The sequence below is a fragment of the Lepidochelys olivacea genome, assembly GCF_965140295.1.
Source record: "Lepidochelys olivacea isolate rLepOli2 genome assembly, chromosome: 17".
In the NCBI taxonomy this organism is placed as follows: Eukaryota; Metazoa; Chordata; order Testudines; family Cheloniidae; genus Lepidochelys; species Lepidochelys olivacea.
The window spans coordinates 18379113-18397648 of NC_140427.1; the positions used below are offsets into that span (position 1 = coordinate 18379113).

The 18536-nt window shown below is 42.8% G+C and overlaps 1 protein-coding gene across 1 annotated transcript in view; it reads right to left on the minus strand.

Annotated features, from left to right (window-relative positions):
• The window catches only part of MYL10 (myosin light chain 10), a 75973-nt gene that overhangs the window by 14935 nt on the left and 42502 nt on the right, over window positions 1-18536 (minus strand). The window contains exon 2 of the mRNA XM_084650675.1: window positions 3897-3986. Coding sequence (XP_084506801.1) covers window positions 3897-3932 — 36 coding nt within the window. The 5' untranslated portion in view covers window positions 3933-3986. The remainder of the gene's footprint in view (window positions 1-3896; window positions 3987-18536) is intronic.

The window sequence follows — 18536 nt, forward strand, 5'->3', positions numbered from 1 at the left end:
GATGTTTTCATTTCCACCATAACTTCAACAACCCATCCATCAAACTCATTCTAGAACACTCCACACCACCAACTTCCTGGACATCATGACTAGCTTCAGCAACGGAACCCTACCAAAGACCCAAGAAACCCACAGATCACCACACTTATCTCCACAAATGCACACCAGACACACAAAACAATCTAGAAAAGGAGGACTTGTGGCACCTTAGAGACTAACAAATTTATTTGAGCATAACCTTTCGTGAGCTACAGCTCACTTCATCCGATCAAGTGAGCTGTAGCTCACGAAAGCTTATGCTCAAATAACTTTGTAAGTCTCTAAGGTGCCACAAGTACTCCTTTTCTTTTTGTGAATACAGACTAACACGGCTGCTACTCTAAAACAAAACAATCTGTTGTCCACACCAAGGCACTCAGATACCACAGAATTTGCTCTGAACAGGAAGTCTGGGATACACACCTAAACACACTTAAAACAGCCTTCACTAAACAAGGACAGTCTGTCAGTGAAGTAGATCATATCATGGAAAGAGACACCCAAATACCCTGGGAGAACATGCTTCAATCCAGGAGGGGAAGAAAAACATTGACTGCACACCCCTAGTTGTCACCTTACCACCCCAGACTGGAACATATATCAGGTATTATCAAACAATTACAACCACATGTTGGACGGGGCTCACATCCTGAAATAAATTTTTCCCAAACCCCTTCTTCTGGCCTTCAAATGATGCCCCAGTCTCACCAAGCTGATCATCAGAAGCAAGCTCCCCACAGACCAGGATCCACCAACTCAAAGTGGTACCACACCCTGCCAGAACAACAGATGCAAAACCTACAGACATATCTCCAGCTGCTACAATGATCAACATCTCCCAAAACACACCTTTCAAGGTTCATGAGTTCTACATGCCTATATAGGCATGAACATGTGATGTATCTCATCCAGGGCATCAAATGCCCCAACAACAACTATGTGGGTAAAACCAGACAATCACTGCACTCTCAAATGAACTTCCACATTAAAATGATAAAAGACAAAAACACCATTTCACCCCTGGGTGAACACTTTTCATGAAGCAATCGCTCCAGATCTGACCTCTTGGTACTCATCCTCAAAGGAAACCTGCACAACCCTTCAAAAAGCAAGCCTGGGAGCTTAAATTCATAACTCTGCTAGACACTCAAAACCATAGACTCAGAGACACTGGTTTTAAGGCTCATTACAACAATTTGTAACACACCCATTGCCTGCTTACCCTGAATTCCTCACTTCATTATAAGTAGTCTCCTACAGCATGTGTAAACCCTTATGCTTAATACTCTACCCCTGAATTGCCCACTTCATTTTAAGTGGTCTCCCACCACGTGTTAACTCCTTATCCTTAACTATTTGTCCCAACTTGTATTTAGCTCCAACACTCTGGTTTCCTTCCCCAGACCTGAAGAGAGCTCTGTGAAGCTCAAAAGCTTGTCCCTTCCACCAACAGAAGTCGGTTCAGTAAAAGACATTGCCTTACCCACCTTGTCTCTATCTCTCTACCTATCTTTTGTGCCCATTTCCATGGTACTGTATCTTTTACCAGCTCTGATGTCCTCTTGTTTATGGATATACATTAACTATAATGAGAGGTAACATCCACAGGTACATATAGCTAGCTCACTCTATCTGCCGACCATAATCTGTATAGATTTGTAGTCTACAGCTCTGTGTAAAAAGTGAAAAAGTGAAAAAGTTTTTACTAATATCCAACCTAAACCTCCCCCACTGTAGCTTGAGACCATTACTCCTTGTTCTATCATCTGGTACCCGAGAACAGTTTAGATCCACCCACTTTGGAACCCCCTTTTAGGTAGTTGAAAGCAGCTATCAAATCCCCCTTCACTCTTCTCTTCTGCAGACTAAATAATCCCAGTTCCCTCAGCCTCTCTTCATAGGTCATGTGCTCCAGCCCCCTGATCATTTTTGTTGCCCTCCACTGGACTCTCTCCAATTTTTCCACATCCTTCTTGTAGTGTGGGGCCCAAAACTGGACACAGGATTCCAGATGAGGCCTCACCAATGCCGAACAGAGGGGAACGATCACGTCCCCCGATCCGCTGGCAATGCCCCTACTTATACAGCCCCATTTGCCTTCTTGGCAACAAGGGCACACTGTTGACTCAGCAGGACTAACTCATAATGGTCTGTACTAAACTCAGTGCTAGTCCCTGATTCAGGAAAGTAATTGAGAATGTGCCCAATCTGAAGCACGTGAATAGTTCCACTGAATAATCTTCTGAGCTGATTATAGCCAACAGGACTCTTTTCATTGATTTTAATGGGCTTCGGATCAGGCCATAAGTGTATAAAGTTGGCTGAAATCTGGGGGAGGGTGTGAGACTCTTTTTGGTGAAAAATGGCTTTAATTTTTAATTTTAGTCAAAATTCCCCAGTTTTTCCACCAGAAACTGAAAACTTACCAAAAATGGTTTTAGGTTTTGAGTTTGAATAGGGAAAAGTAAAACTAAACTTCTGCAAGAAATATTTTTAAATGATCATTTAAAATACTTCACACAAAAATTGGCATTTTTGACCAGCTCTAGTTTGTGCAGTTGGGTTTTAGATTGCAACCCTTTAAGAAAGAAAATGGGGCATTGATTATGTTGCTGATAAAAGCTGGTTAAGTAGTGCTGAACACTTACTGTTAATTCCACAGAAAAGATCAACAGTTTCGATGAATTTTCTTTGGTCATGTTCACAATCTCTTGTGTGGGTTCCAATGGTCGTTCATAACACTGAGCTTCAATAACGTGAATCCTCATGGAAAGTGAATTTTAAAGCCACGTGTATGAAAATGAATTGTATATATTCACACACCCCAAGAGTCACTCTGGAAGTGCTTTTGTTCACTCGGGGAACAGACATGATAGGATACATCTTCTCTGACCATCCAGAGCTAATCAACACAGCTCAAAGAATGAACATACAAAACAACTTGCAGTCAATATACAAATTAACAAAAGTCATGGCGGAAGCAATGAATAATTTAAAATGACAAATCTGAGGAAACTCTGATGTGCTCATGGACATTCCAGAAGAAGGAAAATAGCCTAAATACATCAAGTAAATTATCCATCATTAATTATTCATTCAGCTCTTATACCCAAGTCATTAGTTTTGACTCTACACAGGTAACTGATCAAGAAATCAACAATACATAGTTAACCCAGACTCTTCTTGAACTGCAGGAGCCTGAATTAGTTAACCTTATGTGCATTACTGTAAAGTCCTTATTTTTGTGGGCATTTGGGAAGAGGTAGGTTGAGGGTTTCGTGGAATTTGGTTTCTGGTTTGGGGGTTGGGTTGTTAGTAGGGTGACCAGATGTCCAGATTTTATATGGACAGTCCTGATTTTTGGGTCTTTTTCTTATATAGGCTCCTATTTGCCCCCACCCGCTATGCCGATTTTTCACACTTGCTGTCTGGTCACCCTAGTTGTTAGAGAAAGGTGTGTATTACGGAACTATCCATTAATTAAAGCCCCAGTTCAGGAAAGTATCCCAGCATTGAAACACATGCTTAAAGTTAAGCATATGCTTAAATGATGTCTTGAATGTAAATAGCCTTAAGCATGTGATTTTCTGAGTGAATTGTATAGTAATTTTTTTTGTATTGAGCTTTGTAGGTTTTTAAATAACGTGTAATACCTAGATCTTGAGTCAAGAAAGAAAGAAAGAAAAATTCATAAAAGTGAACAAGCAAAATGAGTTATCAGCCAAACCACTAAGATGATTCAGAAAACAACTGTGTATTCTATTAAAGCAGATGAACAAAGTAACGACTGCAAACTAATCCTAGGCAGTGATGGGAGATGTATAACATAGCCATACAGGATAACAAAGTTGGCCCACCTCTTTAAACTCCTGAATCTGGGTTTGATCGAACATGGAGAATACATTGGAACCACCTCCTTCTGTCTTCTTCTTTGCTTTTTTTGGAGACTATAAAAGAAATAAAGAGATCAAGTAGGTAATAAATAACACTTGGAACACCAGGTAAGACAACAACACTTATAATGGAAGGAAATATGCGTGCACAAGTAGCATGAGAGGGTTGTATTTGGTTATATTTTCTCCCATGTTTGATTCAGTACTTAGTTGTGCAACAAATATATAAACACAGAAAAATGCTGTTTGGTTACAGAACACAGGGTGCATTTTTACCAAGGAGTTTTGTCGCCAGTGGCTTTCTGTGGCCTGGATTGTAACCTGATAATCCAGCCTGAGTAAGAGGCAGTACATGGTTACGTTGCCCCAGGAGCAGTGCAGGAACCAGACTTGGAGAGCCACAAGCTGGTCCTTGCTTCTTGGGGGCAGTGGTCTCTGCCAGCCCATTTGCTAGTGCTGATTACTTTCCTCTCAGTGCTGGCTGAGTTATGCTGGCTGGCTGGTTAGGGGTGGAAGAAGCTAAGACTCTGACCTCTCCCCCCCCAACATCTGATAGCACCCCACCAGCAGCTGCTCCCTCCCCCTTCCCTGCCGGCTCTGGCAATGCAAGTAGCTTGCATTGGGGAGTGAGGAAGCTCCTTATTTTACTTTACTCCCCTGAATGGCCAGGCAGCCAGGCTCAAAATTAAGCCCTATATGGGTCTGTCTACACTGCAGCTGGTAGCGAGCCTTCCAGTCTGGGTAGACAGACTTTCGTTAGCGAGGCTCGAGTGAGCACACTAGAAGTAACAGCGTGGACATTGTGGCATGGGCTGGAGCTCAGGCTCTCAAGCCTGGCTCGCTCCCAGCTGCAGTGAAGACAGACCCTATAAGGCCTCTAATATGGAGCTGTGAAATGAAAACATGCAGTACTGAGTGGACAGATCCTTCCAAGGTACAAACACTGTCTATGTTCAGAGGAAAACACACGCCCTAAGTTCTGTTCCAGCAAAAGAGAGCCAGCTGACGTGTAATCAGACATTACATTCGCTCCCTTCAGTACTTGCATGGCCCCCACGACTACAGTATCTGTGCGCCTCACCATCTTTAATGCATTTGTCCTCACAACATCGCAGTGAGGCAGGTCAGTACTATTATCCCCATTTTAAAGATGGAGCCAAAGCCCAAATCCTCAAAGGTATTTAGGGGCCTAACTTCCATTGATTTCAATACCTAAATACCTTTGCGGATCTGGGCCCACATGTCTTGCCCAAGGTTGAGGGTATGTCTACACAGGGAAAAAAACCTCATCAGCGAGTCCAAGTCAGCAGACTCAAGCTAAAAATAGCCCAGTCGATGCTCAGGCTCTGAAGCCCAGTAGGTTCAGAGCCCAACTTAGAACACCTACTTTTAGTACATGCCCAAATCTGTAGATACAAGTTCTGAGACTCACTACCATAGGGTTTTTTGCTGTGTAGACAGACCCACAGGGAATCTGTGGCAAAGCAGAGAGCTGAACCTGGGCCTCCTGAGCAGTAGGTTAGTACTAACCAGTGGACCCATCCTTAACCCCATTTGTATTATAGTCCTGTCTGCCCCTTAAGTAATAGAAAACAAAGAAAAATTCTGTTCTGTTTGGACTATGCTGTATAGAACAGAAGGCAAATTTCTCCTCTCACCAAAATCTGCCAAGATTCAGATGAGATCCTGGGACTGAGAGCTGGTCAAAGACATTTTTCCATCTAGCACTGCTGGAAATATATAGTGTCCGGTCAACTTAACTTGCCATGCAGATTTCAGCATTCAGCCATCCTGGTGAGAATCTCATGTTATGGTATATACTCCACACACGTACACACATTGTACCTATCTTCTGGAACACAAACTTCTGTACTATGGGAAATGCATGAGAGAATGTATTTGCTGGGAAGAAAAACAAAGACAAAATGCCACCCAAGATGTGGAAAGATATGTGAACAAATGGAATGTTTAATTAATGTAGAAATATTGATTTTGGAAAATAAACAGATTCCTTCCTCCTCCTCACACGGAATGAGTGCGGGTTTGAGCCAAAATGGGCAGCATTTCACACAATTTGAGGTGCCTGGTGGACATTTTCAGCATTTCTAGTTAAAATGGAAATCTAGGGACAACCCCACTTATGAACAGTGTATTCATTCCCCAAGGTAAAAAGAGAACAGATGTTAGCCCATTGAGTACACTGATACCCCTCTAGGGGCAAATGACTTCACAATGTAAGCAATACCTGCAGGGCTGGCCTTAGATTCTGGGAGAGGGTCAGGAGGATGGCTTCATAAGGGCTCCTCAAACTTAGCTGATCCATCTGAAAGGGCAATTTGTGAGCCATCACTAGCTTTTTTTTGCTGCAAATAAGGGCAGCCCGGTTGCTCAGACCATGTATGATTTTTTTATTCACCCTGATAAATTTTCCTCCCTAATAATCAATTTACTTTCTGAAGGTTAACACCACAATGAAAAGGGCTAGAATCCTACTCCTACTCCTCCCAGGGCAAGGCCTGATTACGCCATGCAACGGGTACTCCCTGGCTAATTTTGGTGAGTTGTCTATATAGACAGCTCAGAGTGCATACACAGTAGGGTCTTTAAGCAGGAGTTGCAGTTTTATGAAATGATGTGGTAAAACCCAGAGATGTGGCACATTGCCAATACAAAGAAAAATCAGCTCACTTTTTAAAAAAAAGAGTGTTAAAGCCCATAGAGACTGAAGCCTATTTATCCACAGAACAAGTACTGTACCGGGAAAATTCAAACCCTTAACCCCACCACATCAATGATTTGTTAATAGACTTCAATCCTGACCCCTCCAGGGTTGATAAAGGATTGTTCACTGCCAATATTGACCATTCTGTCTTTAATTTTTCTGCTTAAAGTCCACGTATGGGTCCCAGTTAACACCTTTTATGATGTGGTTACCCGTGGAATCAGACTGAGACCACCAAATCATGTCACAGAGGCCACCAAGCAGCTGTCAGATGGCAGTGCCTTTCCATCACTGGTTCCAAATTCAAACTGTTGGATCTAGGGCTCAAAAGATTATCATCAGTCCACTGGGCTATCCAGCCTCCCAAATCCTTGCTTATGGGTGGTGTGTGTTGAATTACCAGGAGATCCATATTCACAGAGCAGCTTGACTCAATCGTGGGAGAATGGGAACATGAGGCAGGCTGAGGGGCTAACGGCAGTAGATGAGACTTCACCTTGTTGGTGGTGTAAGTGAAACCCAAAAGGCAAATAAAAGAGAGCGGAAATGCGTCTGAGCTGCAGAGTTTGCGCTTGGATCGAAAACTCCCCGCAGTTCTGCAGTGATTAAACCAGGATTTTGTCTGAGGCTTATCACTCCAAAACAATCTAATATCTTTGTTTTACCTCACAGAACAGTGAGCAGGGCAGCAGATGGGGAAGCAGAACACCTCATTTTTATTCTTGGATATATCCGTGGTTTACTGCATGGCCTTTAGCAAATCACTTTGCCACCTCGTGCCTCAGTTTCCCCATTTGTACAATGTGGCTAATAATAACTTTGCTAAGTGCTTTGAGATCTACTACTGAAAAGTGTTAGATACGAATGTTAAGAGCTATGAGGAGGTGCAGGTTCCCCAAGCTGAGATTCCAAGGCCTCTGACAGAAAAGAGCCTGGAAGAATGTTGGGATGCCTGAACATGTCTGATACACTTCCAGCCTGGGTGTATTTATCACCCTAGTGTGAAGAGGACAACAGTTCCTTTTCAAAGGGAACCTCAGAGCCATCACACATTGCTGGATTATATCACCCGTGCTAGTACTCTCTCAGCTGGCTTGCGTTTCTAAGGATCTTTTTGATAATTTTTAGATGATTTAAATAAAACCAGAATATGAAAAACCCTGACCATGAGACAGCTCTGGCTAGCCCAGCACTTGCTGTGTTCTGGGTTTCCTTCACCGAGATTCTTTACATTTCTCCTGTCTGGTAGGGCCTGGGAGTCTGAGAGAACAAGGTTAGTGCACTGACAAAGACAGACAGAAACAGTAAGTCAGCGTCACCTCCGCCTCTCTGGGTGCAAGGTAAGAACAGGGATCGGGGGGGGGGGGGTTGGGGAGGGTGGGCGGGAGAGGGTGTGTGTTTGTGTCTACAGGCAAAGAATTTCTTCTGCTGCTTTAAAGGTGACCTACACACACAAGCAACTTAATAACTGCGGTGGCTGTATGCCAACGTAAGTTAGGTCAATGTAATTTTGTAGTGTAGACTTGGCCCGTCCATTTCACACAATCTGGATCCTCTCAGTGGCAGGTGAGCCACACACAACCCATCAAAATGCAGGTCTTGCAAGGAATGATCTATTCTAGAGGAGTAAGCAGCATAAGCTGCTCTGAGAGCCACAATTCGCAATTCAAGCAGGCCACACAACAGGCTCTGAGAACTCAAATAAAAACCTGAACTATCAGAGCAGAGAAACACAGGATCTTTTCATCACCCCCTCTACGCTCACAAACAAATCCCTCTTCTCACATCCCCACACACATCTTACACACAGTCCCTGACTCCCTCCATGATCCCTTCTATATCCCTTGAACTCCATCCCCCACACATCACACCAACAAACAATCTTTCCTGTTCCCTACAAAATCCCTTACTGTAGCTATCACATTCTCTCTTTCATAAACACACACACACACAGAGTCCACTGGCTTCCATCACACACACACCCACACCCACCCCGCTGTCTCCACGACAGCCTGTTCAAACCCTGTGCCCCCAAATCTCCTCTGTGGTCCCCTTGCGCTACATAAGCACACAATACCTTTTCTCCTCTGGCAAGTATACACATAAACAGCCTCCTCTCAAGCACACAGAAATGAACAGCTCACCCCCTCCAACACAAAGTCCCCTACACCTACACACACACTTCCAAAGGAAAGCCACGGGCCAGATCCCCAGCTGGTGTAACTCGACCTGGCTCTATTGCGGTCAATATTTTTTAGTACAGGTGGTACATTCTAGGCAGTCTAGCAAGCTGCAAAACACATTTCATCAGAATGCGATCTATTTTTGGGTATATGATTCCCTTCGGCACACACAATTCGCTACAAAGTGTCACCGAGCTGAACGAACGCAGGAATGTTGTTGGAATATGTAAAAGGTCTCTCTCGCTCACATATAGAGACATCACAGATCCAACTTGACTGAAAATTCCCTGGGGTATTAACTGGGACCTACAGACACCCAGTTCTCAGAATTCCATCCTGTAACACTTGTGTGGTCTGCTTCTTCTTAGAAAAATTATCTCCCTGAACCCTGCCATTCTCATTCTCTTCAATCCTGTATGTCAGAATCTAGTAGCACTGGCTGACTTCTAATTATTTTTTATTGTGTTGCTTTGTCTGCACTAATCCTTTGAAAGTAGCTTTACTGAACATCTGAAATATTATGATGCTATAAAACCTCTGTAATATTTATAAATCCCTTAAGACATCATAAAGGGGGAAAAACCCTCCTCACAGACTGCATCTTGCATAATTACATATACATTTCCCTCTGATTAATAAAAAATGATCTCTTCCTTATGTAAAGATATTCTCAGCTTTCTTTCATTAAGACAATTTTTTCTTTCAATTTTAAATCTGTTTCATGTGTCCATGAATTGTAAGGTGCCTCAGAAGATGGTTTCCCAGAGCAAAAGGCACAGTGAAAAGACACATCATGGACAATCTTCAGTAGCAATGAGGCTTTGGGGACATGTTTTGCCACATTCTGAGATCCACAGCATTGGCCAGTTTGGCCACAGATAGTCTTGGAATAATTATTCCAAAAGGCAGAGAACATTTTGGGAAAGGAGTTAGTTCATCAGAATGAGAGGGAGGGAGAGAAAGACACCTAAAGGGGTGAAAAAGAAAAAGTCAAGACCCAACACATGCCACCAGATAAATGGTTGGCTTAGGTTCTAGAGAAATCCATTAAAGTGTAGTCTATATATCTGAGGTCCCAGCTGGAAAATCGGGACAAATACATTCTCCTCTAAACCAGTAGTGAACATGGTTTGGTTGCTGGCGTGTACAGGGCCAAACCATTTTCACTATGCGCAAGCTGATGTTACAACCTGGTCTTGAGCATGGTTTTTAGAAATTGTTTTGATTGTGGTTTGGTCCTGTTCAGAACAGTGGTTGGGCCACATTCATCTCCTGCTTAAAGGGAGCCAGGTTTGAACCATGCTTCAACAAGGGTGTTCAAACACAGGACTCTGGTGTCAATAGGCTCCAGATAGCAGTCACAGGTGCCAGGGGGAAATGCTACACTGAGGGAGCCTGAAAGGAGGCAAGAGAAGGAGGAAAATAAAGAAAAAGAGCTGAAAGCAAATAATTAAAGGCACAGTATTCCTTTCCCTCCTGTGCAGATAGGGAAATATCTAGCGCTCCAGCACTTGATTCATGATGTTTTAATAATTCCAGTGAAATTGCAGAAGGCAAGCGCAGAGCCAGCTACACAGATTCCATCTTGGGCTGAAATTCTGCCCTTGCTCTTTGGAACCACATAGGCTGGGACAATAGTGCAGAGGTAGCCATGCAGCAGGTCCCGGAGCCATCCTGCCAGCACAGGGCAGGATGCCCCAAGTGGGGCTGGGAGGGCAGGGAGTAGGCTATGGAGACTACAATCTCTGTAGTGCTCCTTGCCTCTTCTTCCATGTGGAAATGACAACATAGTCACAAATCTGCCTCGGCCGCAGCAGATTATTTATCTTCGGGCTACTCAGCACTGCTAGCTACATTAGTTGCTGCCCCAGTGAAGCACCCAAGGTGAGACTAGGTTGGAAAAGAGACTCCCAGCAAGCTATTTCCCCCCGCTGGTGAATCCATGCTGCATGGGCAAGAGTTTACTCTGACTGTCTCCAGACCAAGCACATTTATTAATAGAGTGCAAAAGGGTGCTCTGAAAGTCACAGCTCATCCAGTGTCCCCAGTGCTGGCTATCTCCTCAGTCTGAGTGTGATTCTCTTTAAGAATGAGATCTGACATTGTTATTATCATTGCTCCTGTTAAAGTAGCTATGGAAAGAAAGAAAGAAAGAAAGAAAGAAAGAAAGAAAGAAAGAAAGAAAGAAAGAAAGAAAGAAAGAAAGAAAGAAAGAAAGAAAGAAAGAAAGAAAGAAAGAAAGAAAAACTCCTACCATGGTGTTGCTGTTCCTTCTGCCCCTTCTGTGCCAACTAGCCAGCCAGCATACACAATGCCAATTGTTCCTTTATATACTGTCACCGAGGAGTAAAAATATGCCTGCTCCAAGTTTAGACAATAGATGTAAGATTGGAAAAGTGCAGTAATTGGATCCCAATACCATTCCAAGCATCTGTTCCACGCAGGGCTTTTGCTTTCACATAAATACTGCAGCAGATAAGTAGATAGGCAGTTGGGATACAATTGTACAGACCTTGCAATCAGCCAGAGCTGAAGGGGCTTCCCATGTGCTTCTAAACAGTGAATATAAGCACTCACTAAAAAGGATTGTAAATTGTCAAGGCTTCCTGGAAAGAGGGAAGCCCTGAGACTCCTTGAGAGTCTCAGAGAAGAAACTAGCAGTGATTTGTGGCCATCAAGTCTGCTCAGAACTAGAGAGAGGGGCTGGAACTGAACCATCACAGCCCTTCCTAGTGATACCCACAGGACAAAGAACGCCAACCACAGCCCAACCGTGTCATCAACCCGAACACCATTGTGGCAGTTATCTGATGCTCTATGTGTGGCCCATTTGAGAGTGGGAAAGTAACCAGTCTATAGGAAACTTACCTTTTGCATGACATGGACAACCCTGTATAGTTAAACCCCATTATTAATCATTATTTATATTTAACTTACATTTGTTTAAATTGAGACCTCGGTCCTGCCATGTGTAGCACATGGCAGGCTGCTGCCCCTGCCCAGACCCCCAGTAAGGTCAATGAGGCTCCCTGCAGATACAACAGTAATTGGGGTAAACACTCGAAGATCATTTTACTGAAGGATGGCAACCGTTGTGATTTTCCTATTACTTCCACCAGTGCAAATAAAGGCATCCATGGGCCAGATCCTCAGCTAGTGTGAATCGATGGCAATGCATGAACTTCAAAGCATGGAACGCTAGGCACAGGTAGCAGGCTAAATATAATGTTGTGCCAGGACTTCCCTGGTTTATCTCAGGGGCCTTGTTGTAGATTCACTGCTTTGTTTAACTGAAATGCACAAATTGTTAGAAAGCAGGAAACAAAAGTACAAAATGTATCTCATGTTCTGTACAGTGCGTGGCACAATGGGTCCCCAGTCCATGACTGGGGGCCTCTTGGTCCTGCAACAACACAAATAAAAATAAAATAAAATAATTTTAAGGAAAAAATTATCTTCTGGCTATTGAAGGTTACTATAAATCCAGTGAGGCTAGAAATTCAAAAAATACATAGAGCCAAATTCTGCTTTCTTTTATACTAGTGAAAATCCAGAGTAAATCAAAGGATTTCAGTGGAGTTACTCTGGATTTACATCAATGTAACTGAGAGCAGAGTCTGACACATTAGCTACAATCTCCATTCATGGAAAATGATTCTAGCGATTTCACAGAGATTTCCATTATCATTTCCATATAGATCCCCCCACAAAAAACTATTTTTATTATTAATTGTTCTCTTTATTTATTGTAGTGCTTAGGAGCCCCAGTCATTGTCCAGGGCTCCATTGTGCTAGGTGCTGTACAGACACTAAACAAAAGATGGCCCCTGTCACAAAGAGCTTACATGTAGTATCTAGAAGTATCTGTTTAGACAAATCCAGAGATATAATACTTTCATTAGAGGTGACACATGTATCTGTAAATGCCAAAAGCCCAGTGTCAAACTATGAGTGAGTACATCTCTCATTGCACACACACACACTCAAGTTCAATCCAACAACTCGTCAATTATTTTTGACTCTGTTGAAATGGGTCAGATCCTCAGTTCGTGTAAATAGGTATAATTTTATTCAAGTCAATGAGGTACAACTGTTGCCACTACCTGAAAATCTGGTATGTATATATGAAAATACTTCATGTTTCCCGTTCTGTATTAGAGCAGAACCTAGACTAAAGAGCAGTGAAATATACAAAGAATGGGGACAAATTCACCGCTGTGATCCATTTAACAATGATTCCTATGCTTGGAACCTACTTGTTGATCCTGTGTTCTATAGTCTCCCTTCCTTTACATCTCTTCTCACAACTCACTTCTTCAAGAAGGTTTACATAGTGCAGCTTCATATACCAGATACCACAATGATGGAAACAATATAAATGCCTAGGATAAAGTAGAAAATGCATTTTTTTAAAACCATGCTTTTTAGTCATGTGCGTTAGTCTCCCAAGTAGCTGTATAGTGCAATCCCATTGGCCCTGGTTCAACAAGGTGTTTAAGCAAACTGAAGTCAGACAAACCTAAAGTTAGGTGTGTGCTTATGTACTTTGCTGAATCGAGTCCTTTGTCCTTCCCAGTGTCCAACCCTTTGCTGCGTGATCCACCTGCTGTTTGTATCTTAACTTTGATGGCAAGCTCTTCAGCTGTTGTGTTTAAAGTACTGTGAACAGCTACAGTGATAACTAAGCAACAATGAGCAACGAACAATAAGTAAAGTAATGAATAATTAAAAACATAATAAATAATTATAATTCCATTGGCTTTAGTGAAATTGTCCTGGTTGCAAGTCCGAATTTAGGACAGCATGCATTATCCTGACTTGAGTGAAGTTACACCAGTGTAAACCCAATGTAGAATCAGACCCATGCAGTCCATACCCCTGCAGCTGCTTGGTAGACAGCAGTCCGGTGTCCGTACTGTAGACTGAGTTCATTCAACTGAAAATTCAGAATAAGGCATTTGAGGATAAACTAATAGGATTTCAAAAGTTTACTGTGGTTGATGAGATAAAGGCTCTTTTTATTCAACATGTCATCCACTGATTTAGGCCCCCATCCGGCAAAGCAGTTAAGCATGTGCTTAACATTAGGCAGTGAGCAGTCCTACTGAAGTCAGTGTAATTGCTCATGTACTTAAGTTAAGCACATGCTTAAGTGCTTTGCCAGGCCTGAGCTTGGCCTTAATCATAACAATAATGATACACTGGCAGTTTTGCCCTTGACTTCAGTAGTCAGGATTTCACCCTGCCTATTTTGATCTCTTTTGCAGGAATATTTGCCTTTGCCATTTAACCGTTGTGTGTACTTGTTAGCACTTGCATGACCGGAATTGTTTGTATTTTATTTTATTGTGATTTTTAGGGTGTTATGATGTATTATTATTTATTTATTATTATCATCATCATCAATTTGTGACATTGCTTACTATGTTGATCTTCAGGTTTCTTTCTATATTGCTTATTTTTCCTGCATTGATCTTTGATTTTTCATGAGAGTTTCTACATTTAATTAATTCTTTCAAGCCAGTTTTTCAGGGTTTTTTAAATAAAAAAGACACATTAGACTAAAACCCACCCTGCATTATGTTTGTTACATGTGTGTAGTGAGAGCACAAGCTCACCAGGTTCCTCTCTGCTTCGTCTATAAAATAAATCCACAGAGGAATTCGGAGAGACATACGTCTTGGCTTTAAAGGTTTGCTTGCCTCTTGCAACTGCCTCCAAATTAGAGAAAGGCTCCAGACTGGAAAGGGGAGGGAGAAGAGGGGGATAACATGAGGTCTGAAAAAGGAAGGCTTGAATTTAATTGCCCTAAAAATTTCAAGCGTTCAATCTGGTAATTAGAGAGCTGGCTGATTCAGAAGGCAATTTCCTTTGGAAAAAAAAAAAAAACAAAGATAATTGATGCTAAGTGAGTATTGTACCTGAAAAATGAAATACCAAACTTAAGTCTGCCTCTAGGGCCCTTTGTATTGCCCTTTTTTGATCTGTCTTTCTCCTTCTTTGTATTTTTCCCCTCATGTGGCTCATCAGAACAGGACACTCCTTTAGAGAGTCAGATTGTCACAGGGGCAGGTTTGATTTATTAGAAAATAAAATAATAACAGGAGTTCTCTGGTGATCCATTCTGGCTGACATTCTTCTGTTGTAAAGTCCCCATGTCTCCTTGTCCTTAAGGATGGTTTGATGTGCTACCAAGGTAATGATTTTCCTTACAATCTTCGAAATTCTTGTCAGACTGTCTCATGTTTAATAACACAGCCTCTGATGCTCCAAGATGATTCATGTAGGTAGACCCTTGCATGCAAGTGACTACTTGAATCTGCCTGCAGGATGGGGGTCTCAGCAGGTTTCCAGGGTACAGTTCAAAAACTGTAACTGTTTAGCTCTTCAATGCTCTAACGCTCAATAGTATAATAAATCAGAATACACAGCACTTCACACCGGCCTCTAAGGGAAGACAACCTGGAAAGAAGGAAGTTTCCATTCAATTTACAAATGCAGAAATTCATGCAGAGGGAAGTCAGGTGACTTCTCCAAAGTCATATGATGAGTCAGTGGCAAAATTCAGGAGTTCTGATGCAGTGTCCTCTCTACATAGGCGCTGGAACTAGGGATGCGGGGTGTGCTGCAGCACCCCCTGGCTTGAAGGGGTTTCCACTATATACAGGGCTTACACTTTGGTTCAATGGCTCTCAGGACCCCCACTCTACACATTGTTCCAGCTCCCCGCCTCTCTAACCACTAGATAATGCTTCCTCTTTCCACAAAACCACCCCCCTTCCCTGAAGTGTGGTCATGCTCTTAAAAATATCCTTTAAAATGGGCTTCCATGTTCATTCCCTCTCAGTGAGGCCATATCAAATGTCTTTGGCTGACAATGCCACTCTGTCAACTCAGCACTAGAATCTCATAACCTTGGTCCTTTTTTGCTTCTGATACCATCACCACCCGCACAGATCAAGTAACTAGAAGTTAGCCAGCAATCCTTTTTGGTGATCTGGGAGGCAGAATGGAAGCCAGAGCCCTTTCCCAGTTCTCTGGGCCCTCAGCATGAATAGAAATAACACTAAAACTGTATGTGCTATATAGAAAATATGTGCATGTGAAAGAAATTTTGAGATCAACAAATCTGAAAACTGAAACCTTCCCTCCTTGATCTATAGAACCCAAGGCACATTCAGTGATGTGGGCTTCCTTACAACATTTTGCCCTTCTAATGCACCTCAACCCTGAACTGGTAGGACCAGCTCTAGCAAGAGAGAATTTTAGTCTTCATGCACCAGTCAGACCTTGGTCCCTGTGGGGGAAATTTAGCCTTGTACAGAAAGTCCTATGCATCACCTCAAGTTCGGGCCTAAATGAGCTGCATGTTGATTCTCTGAAGAGGGGTGAGTTACTGCCATTATCTGGTGGCATGATCTTGCTATCTTTAGTAACTATATGGTTACCCATCGCTGTAGAGTCTGAGCACCTCACAATATGCTCTGTGAAGTATCCCCAGTTTACAGATGGGAAACTGAGGCACAAGGATGCTACATGCTTTGCCCTAGGTCACACAGGACATCTGGGGCAGAGCAAGGAATTGAACCCAAGTCTCCTAGGTCCCAGGCTAGTGTTCTAACAACTGGACCATCTTTAAACCCCTTGCTAGGAGGAACCAGACTGAGGGCTTGTCTATATGGAGAGCTAGTGCGCAGCAACCTAAGGTGTAAATGTACAATACTCTAGTGTGCCACGTGCTAACTCACCATGTGGACCCTACTACTGTGCACTAAAGGTTCCAAAGGTCAAAGCGCACCATGGAACTTTTTGTGTGAGGTAGCAGTGTCCGCGAGATAACTTAGTGCGCAGCATGCCAGAGCGCCGTACATTTACATGGCAGCTTGCTGTGCACTATCCCTTTGTACAGCCATGCCCGGAGAACACGGACTCATTTCACCTAAGCCAACAATTGCTAATTCCTTAGTCACCACTGCCAACCAGAGCTGGAATTTCAAACAAGAAGTGAAAGACACTGACTTCCCCTGAGCCATCTACTCTTCCTCAATTAGCTTAAATTAATTAGGGTCTCTCTTTCCTTTCAGAGACAAGATGGCCCCCTTTTCCTCCTCCTCCTTCTTCAGCAGTTGGCAGCTGATTAACCCCCTGCTAAAATTACACACTGAAGCTCAGAAAACCCATTGGTGACTCTTGATCTGATTACTAAATTTCAAAGACTAGCAATGAGTCTCAGTGATGTTAATCTTACATGTACTGTAACTGGGACTGCCGACACCAAAGAAAGAGCTATTACAGATACCACTGCGAGCTTTTTAATACATTTAACAACTATGAGTTCCACTGAGAATTCGCTTCTCTTCTTCTATTGAGCAGGGATGTGTAGACCTATTTGGAAACAGCCAAAGCAGCTGGGTTTCTGCAGTTTTAATTTAAGTTCTGTGCAGCTGATGTTCAGTGCAATGAAATGGACCTTTCTCTCTCTGAGAATTTATAGCCACTATCCAATCTGACAAAAACTGTGTTCTTTTTTATACCAGGAGGTCATTTTATGTTACTTACAGTGTGTTGCACTGTGTCAAGTGGCATAACATAACATAATGAAAAGCAGACTAATGTAACTCAACCTGACAAGAGTGACATACTGTGATGTGACCATAGAAGAATGCACTGTTGTCATTGTTTTGTATTTCATCTGATACCCACCTACGTGTCAGACACTGGGCATTTGGGTGGAATTCTGATGGATAGTTTGTAGACTGAAGTCTGATTCCCCTCTTGCTCAGTTTCCTGTTCATGTAACTCCCTGAGTTCACTGGGTTACTCAGGATTTATATTAGGGCAAATCAGGCCCTAGATATTTATTCCTTACAAATAAAATGACATTAAAAGAACATCAAAGCTGGAAAGTGAAGCAGTCAAAAGTCAGGAAATTCCAATAGTACTGGTTTCAGAGGAGCAGCCGTGTTAGTCTGTATTCGCAAAAAGAACAAGGAGGACTTGTGGCACCTTAGAGACTAACTAATTTATTTGAGCATCAGCTTTCGTGAGCTACAGCTCACTGCATTGGATGCCTAGTACTGTAGCTCCTGCACCCTTAAGTCTGCCTGGTTGGGGGTACGCTTTACAGTCTTTTTTCTGCAGGACCCAGCCTCATTCAGTGCACAGGATGGTGCTCAGCAAACAAAGCAGCTGTCCACTATTTCTTTTTATAATCAACGTCTAGTGTATGGTCCCATGCCTCATTTACTGCACACCATCCAAATCATTGTCTGAGTAAAGGTTTGCCCCCCTTATCTTTATAGGCTCTTGCATTGCACTAATTTCCATAGTACCTGAGCTGCTCAAGAACAATAATGAAGTTATCTTCACAACACACCTATGAGGTCGAGGAGCATGGCTGTCCCCATGTTACAGATGGGGAACTCAGGCACAGAAGAAGTGTCTTGCTGAAGATCACAAAGGAACTCTGGGACAGAGGCAGGAATAGGTCCCACCCCAGTGCCATAACCCCAAAAAAACATTCTTCCTCTCCCACAGACCCGTCCCTACACCACACACTAGCCAACCTCTACAGTGAATGAAACAGATACCAGCTCATTTCATACCACCTCATACAACTGCAAGCAAAGCAGGACCCCAAACCAATTCACTACACAACCCTGCTTTGTTCTCCACTCAACAGACCCAAAGAACATGCCA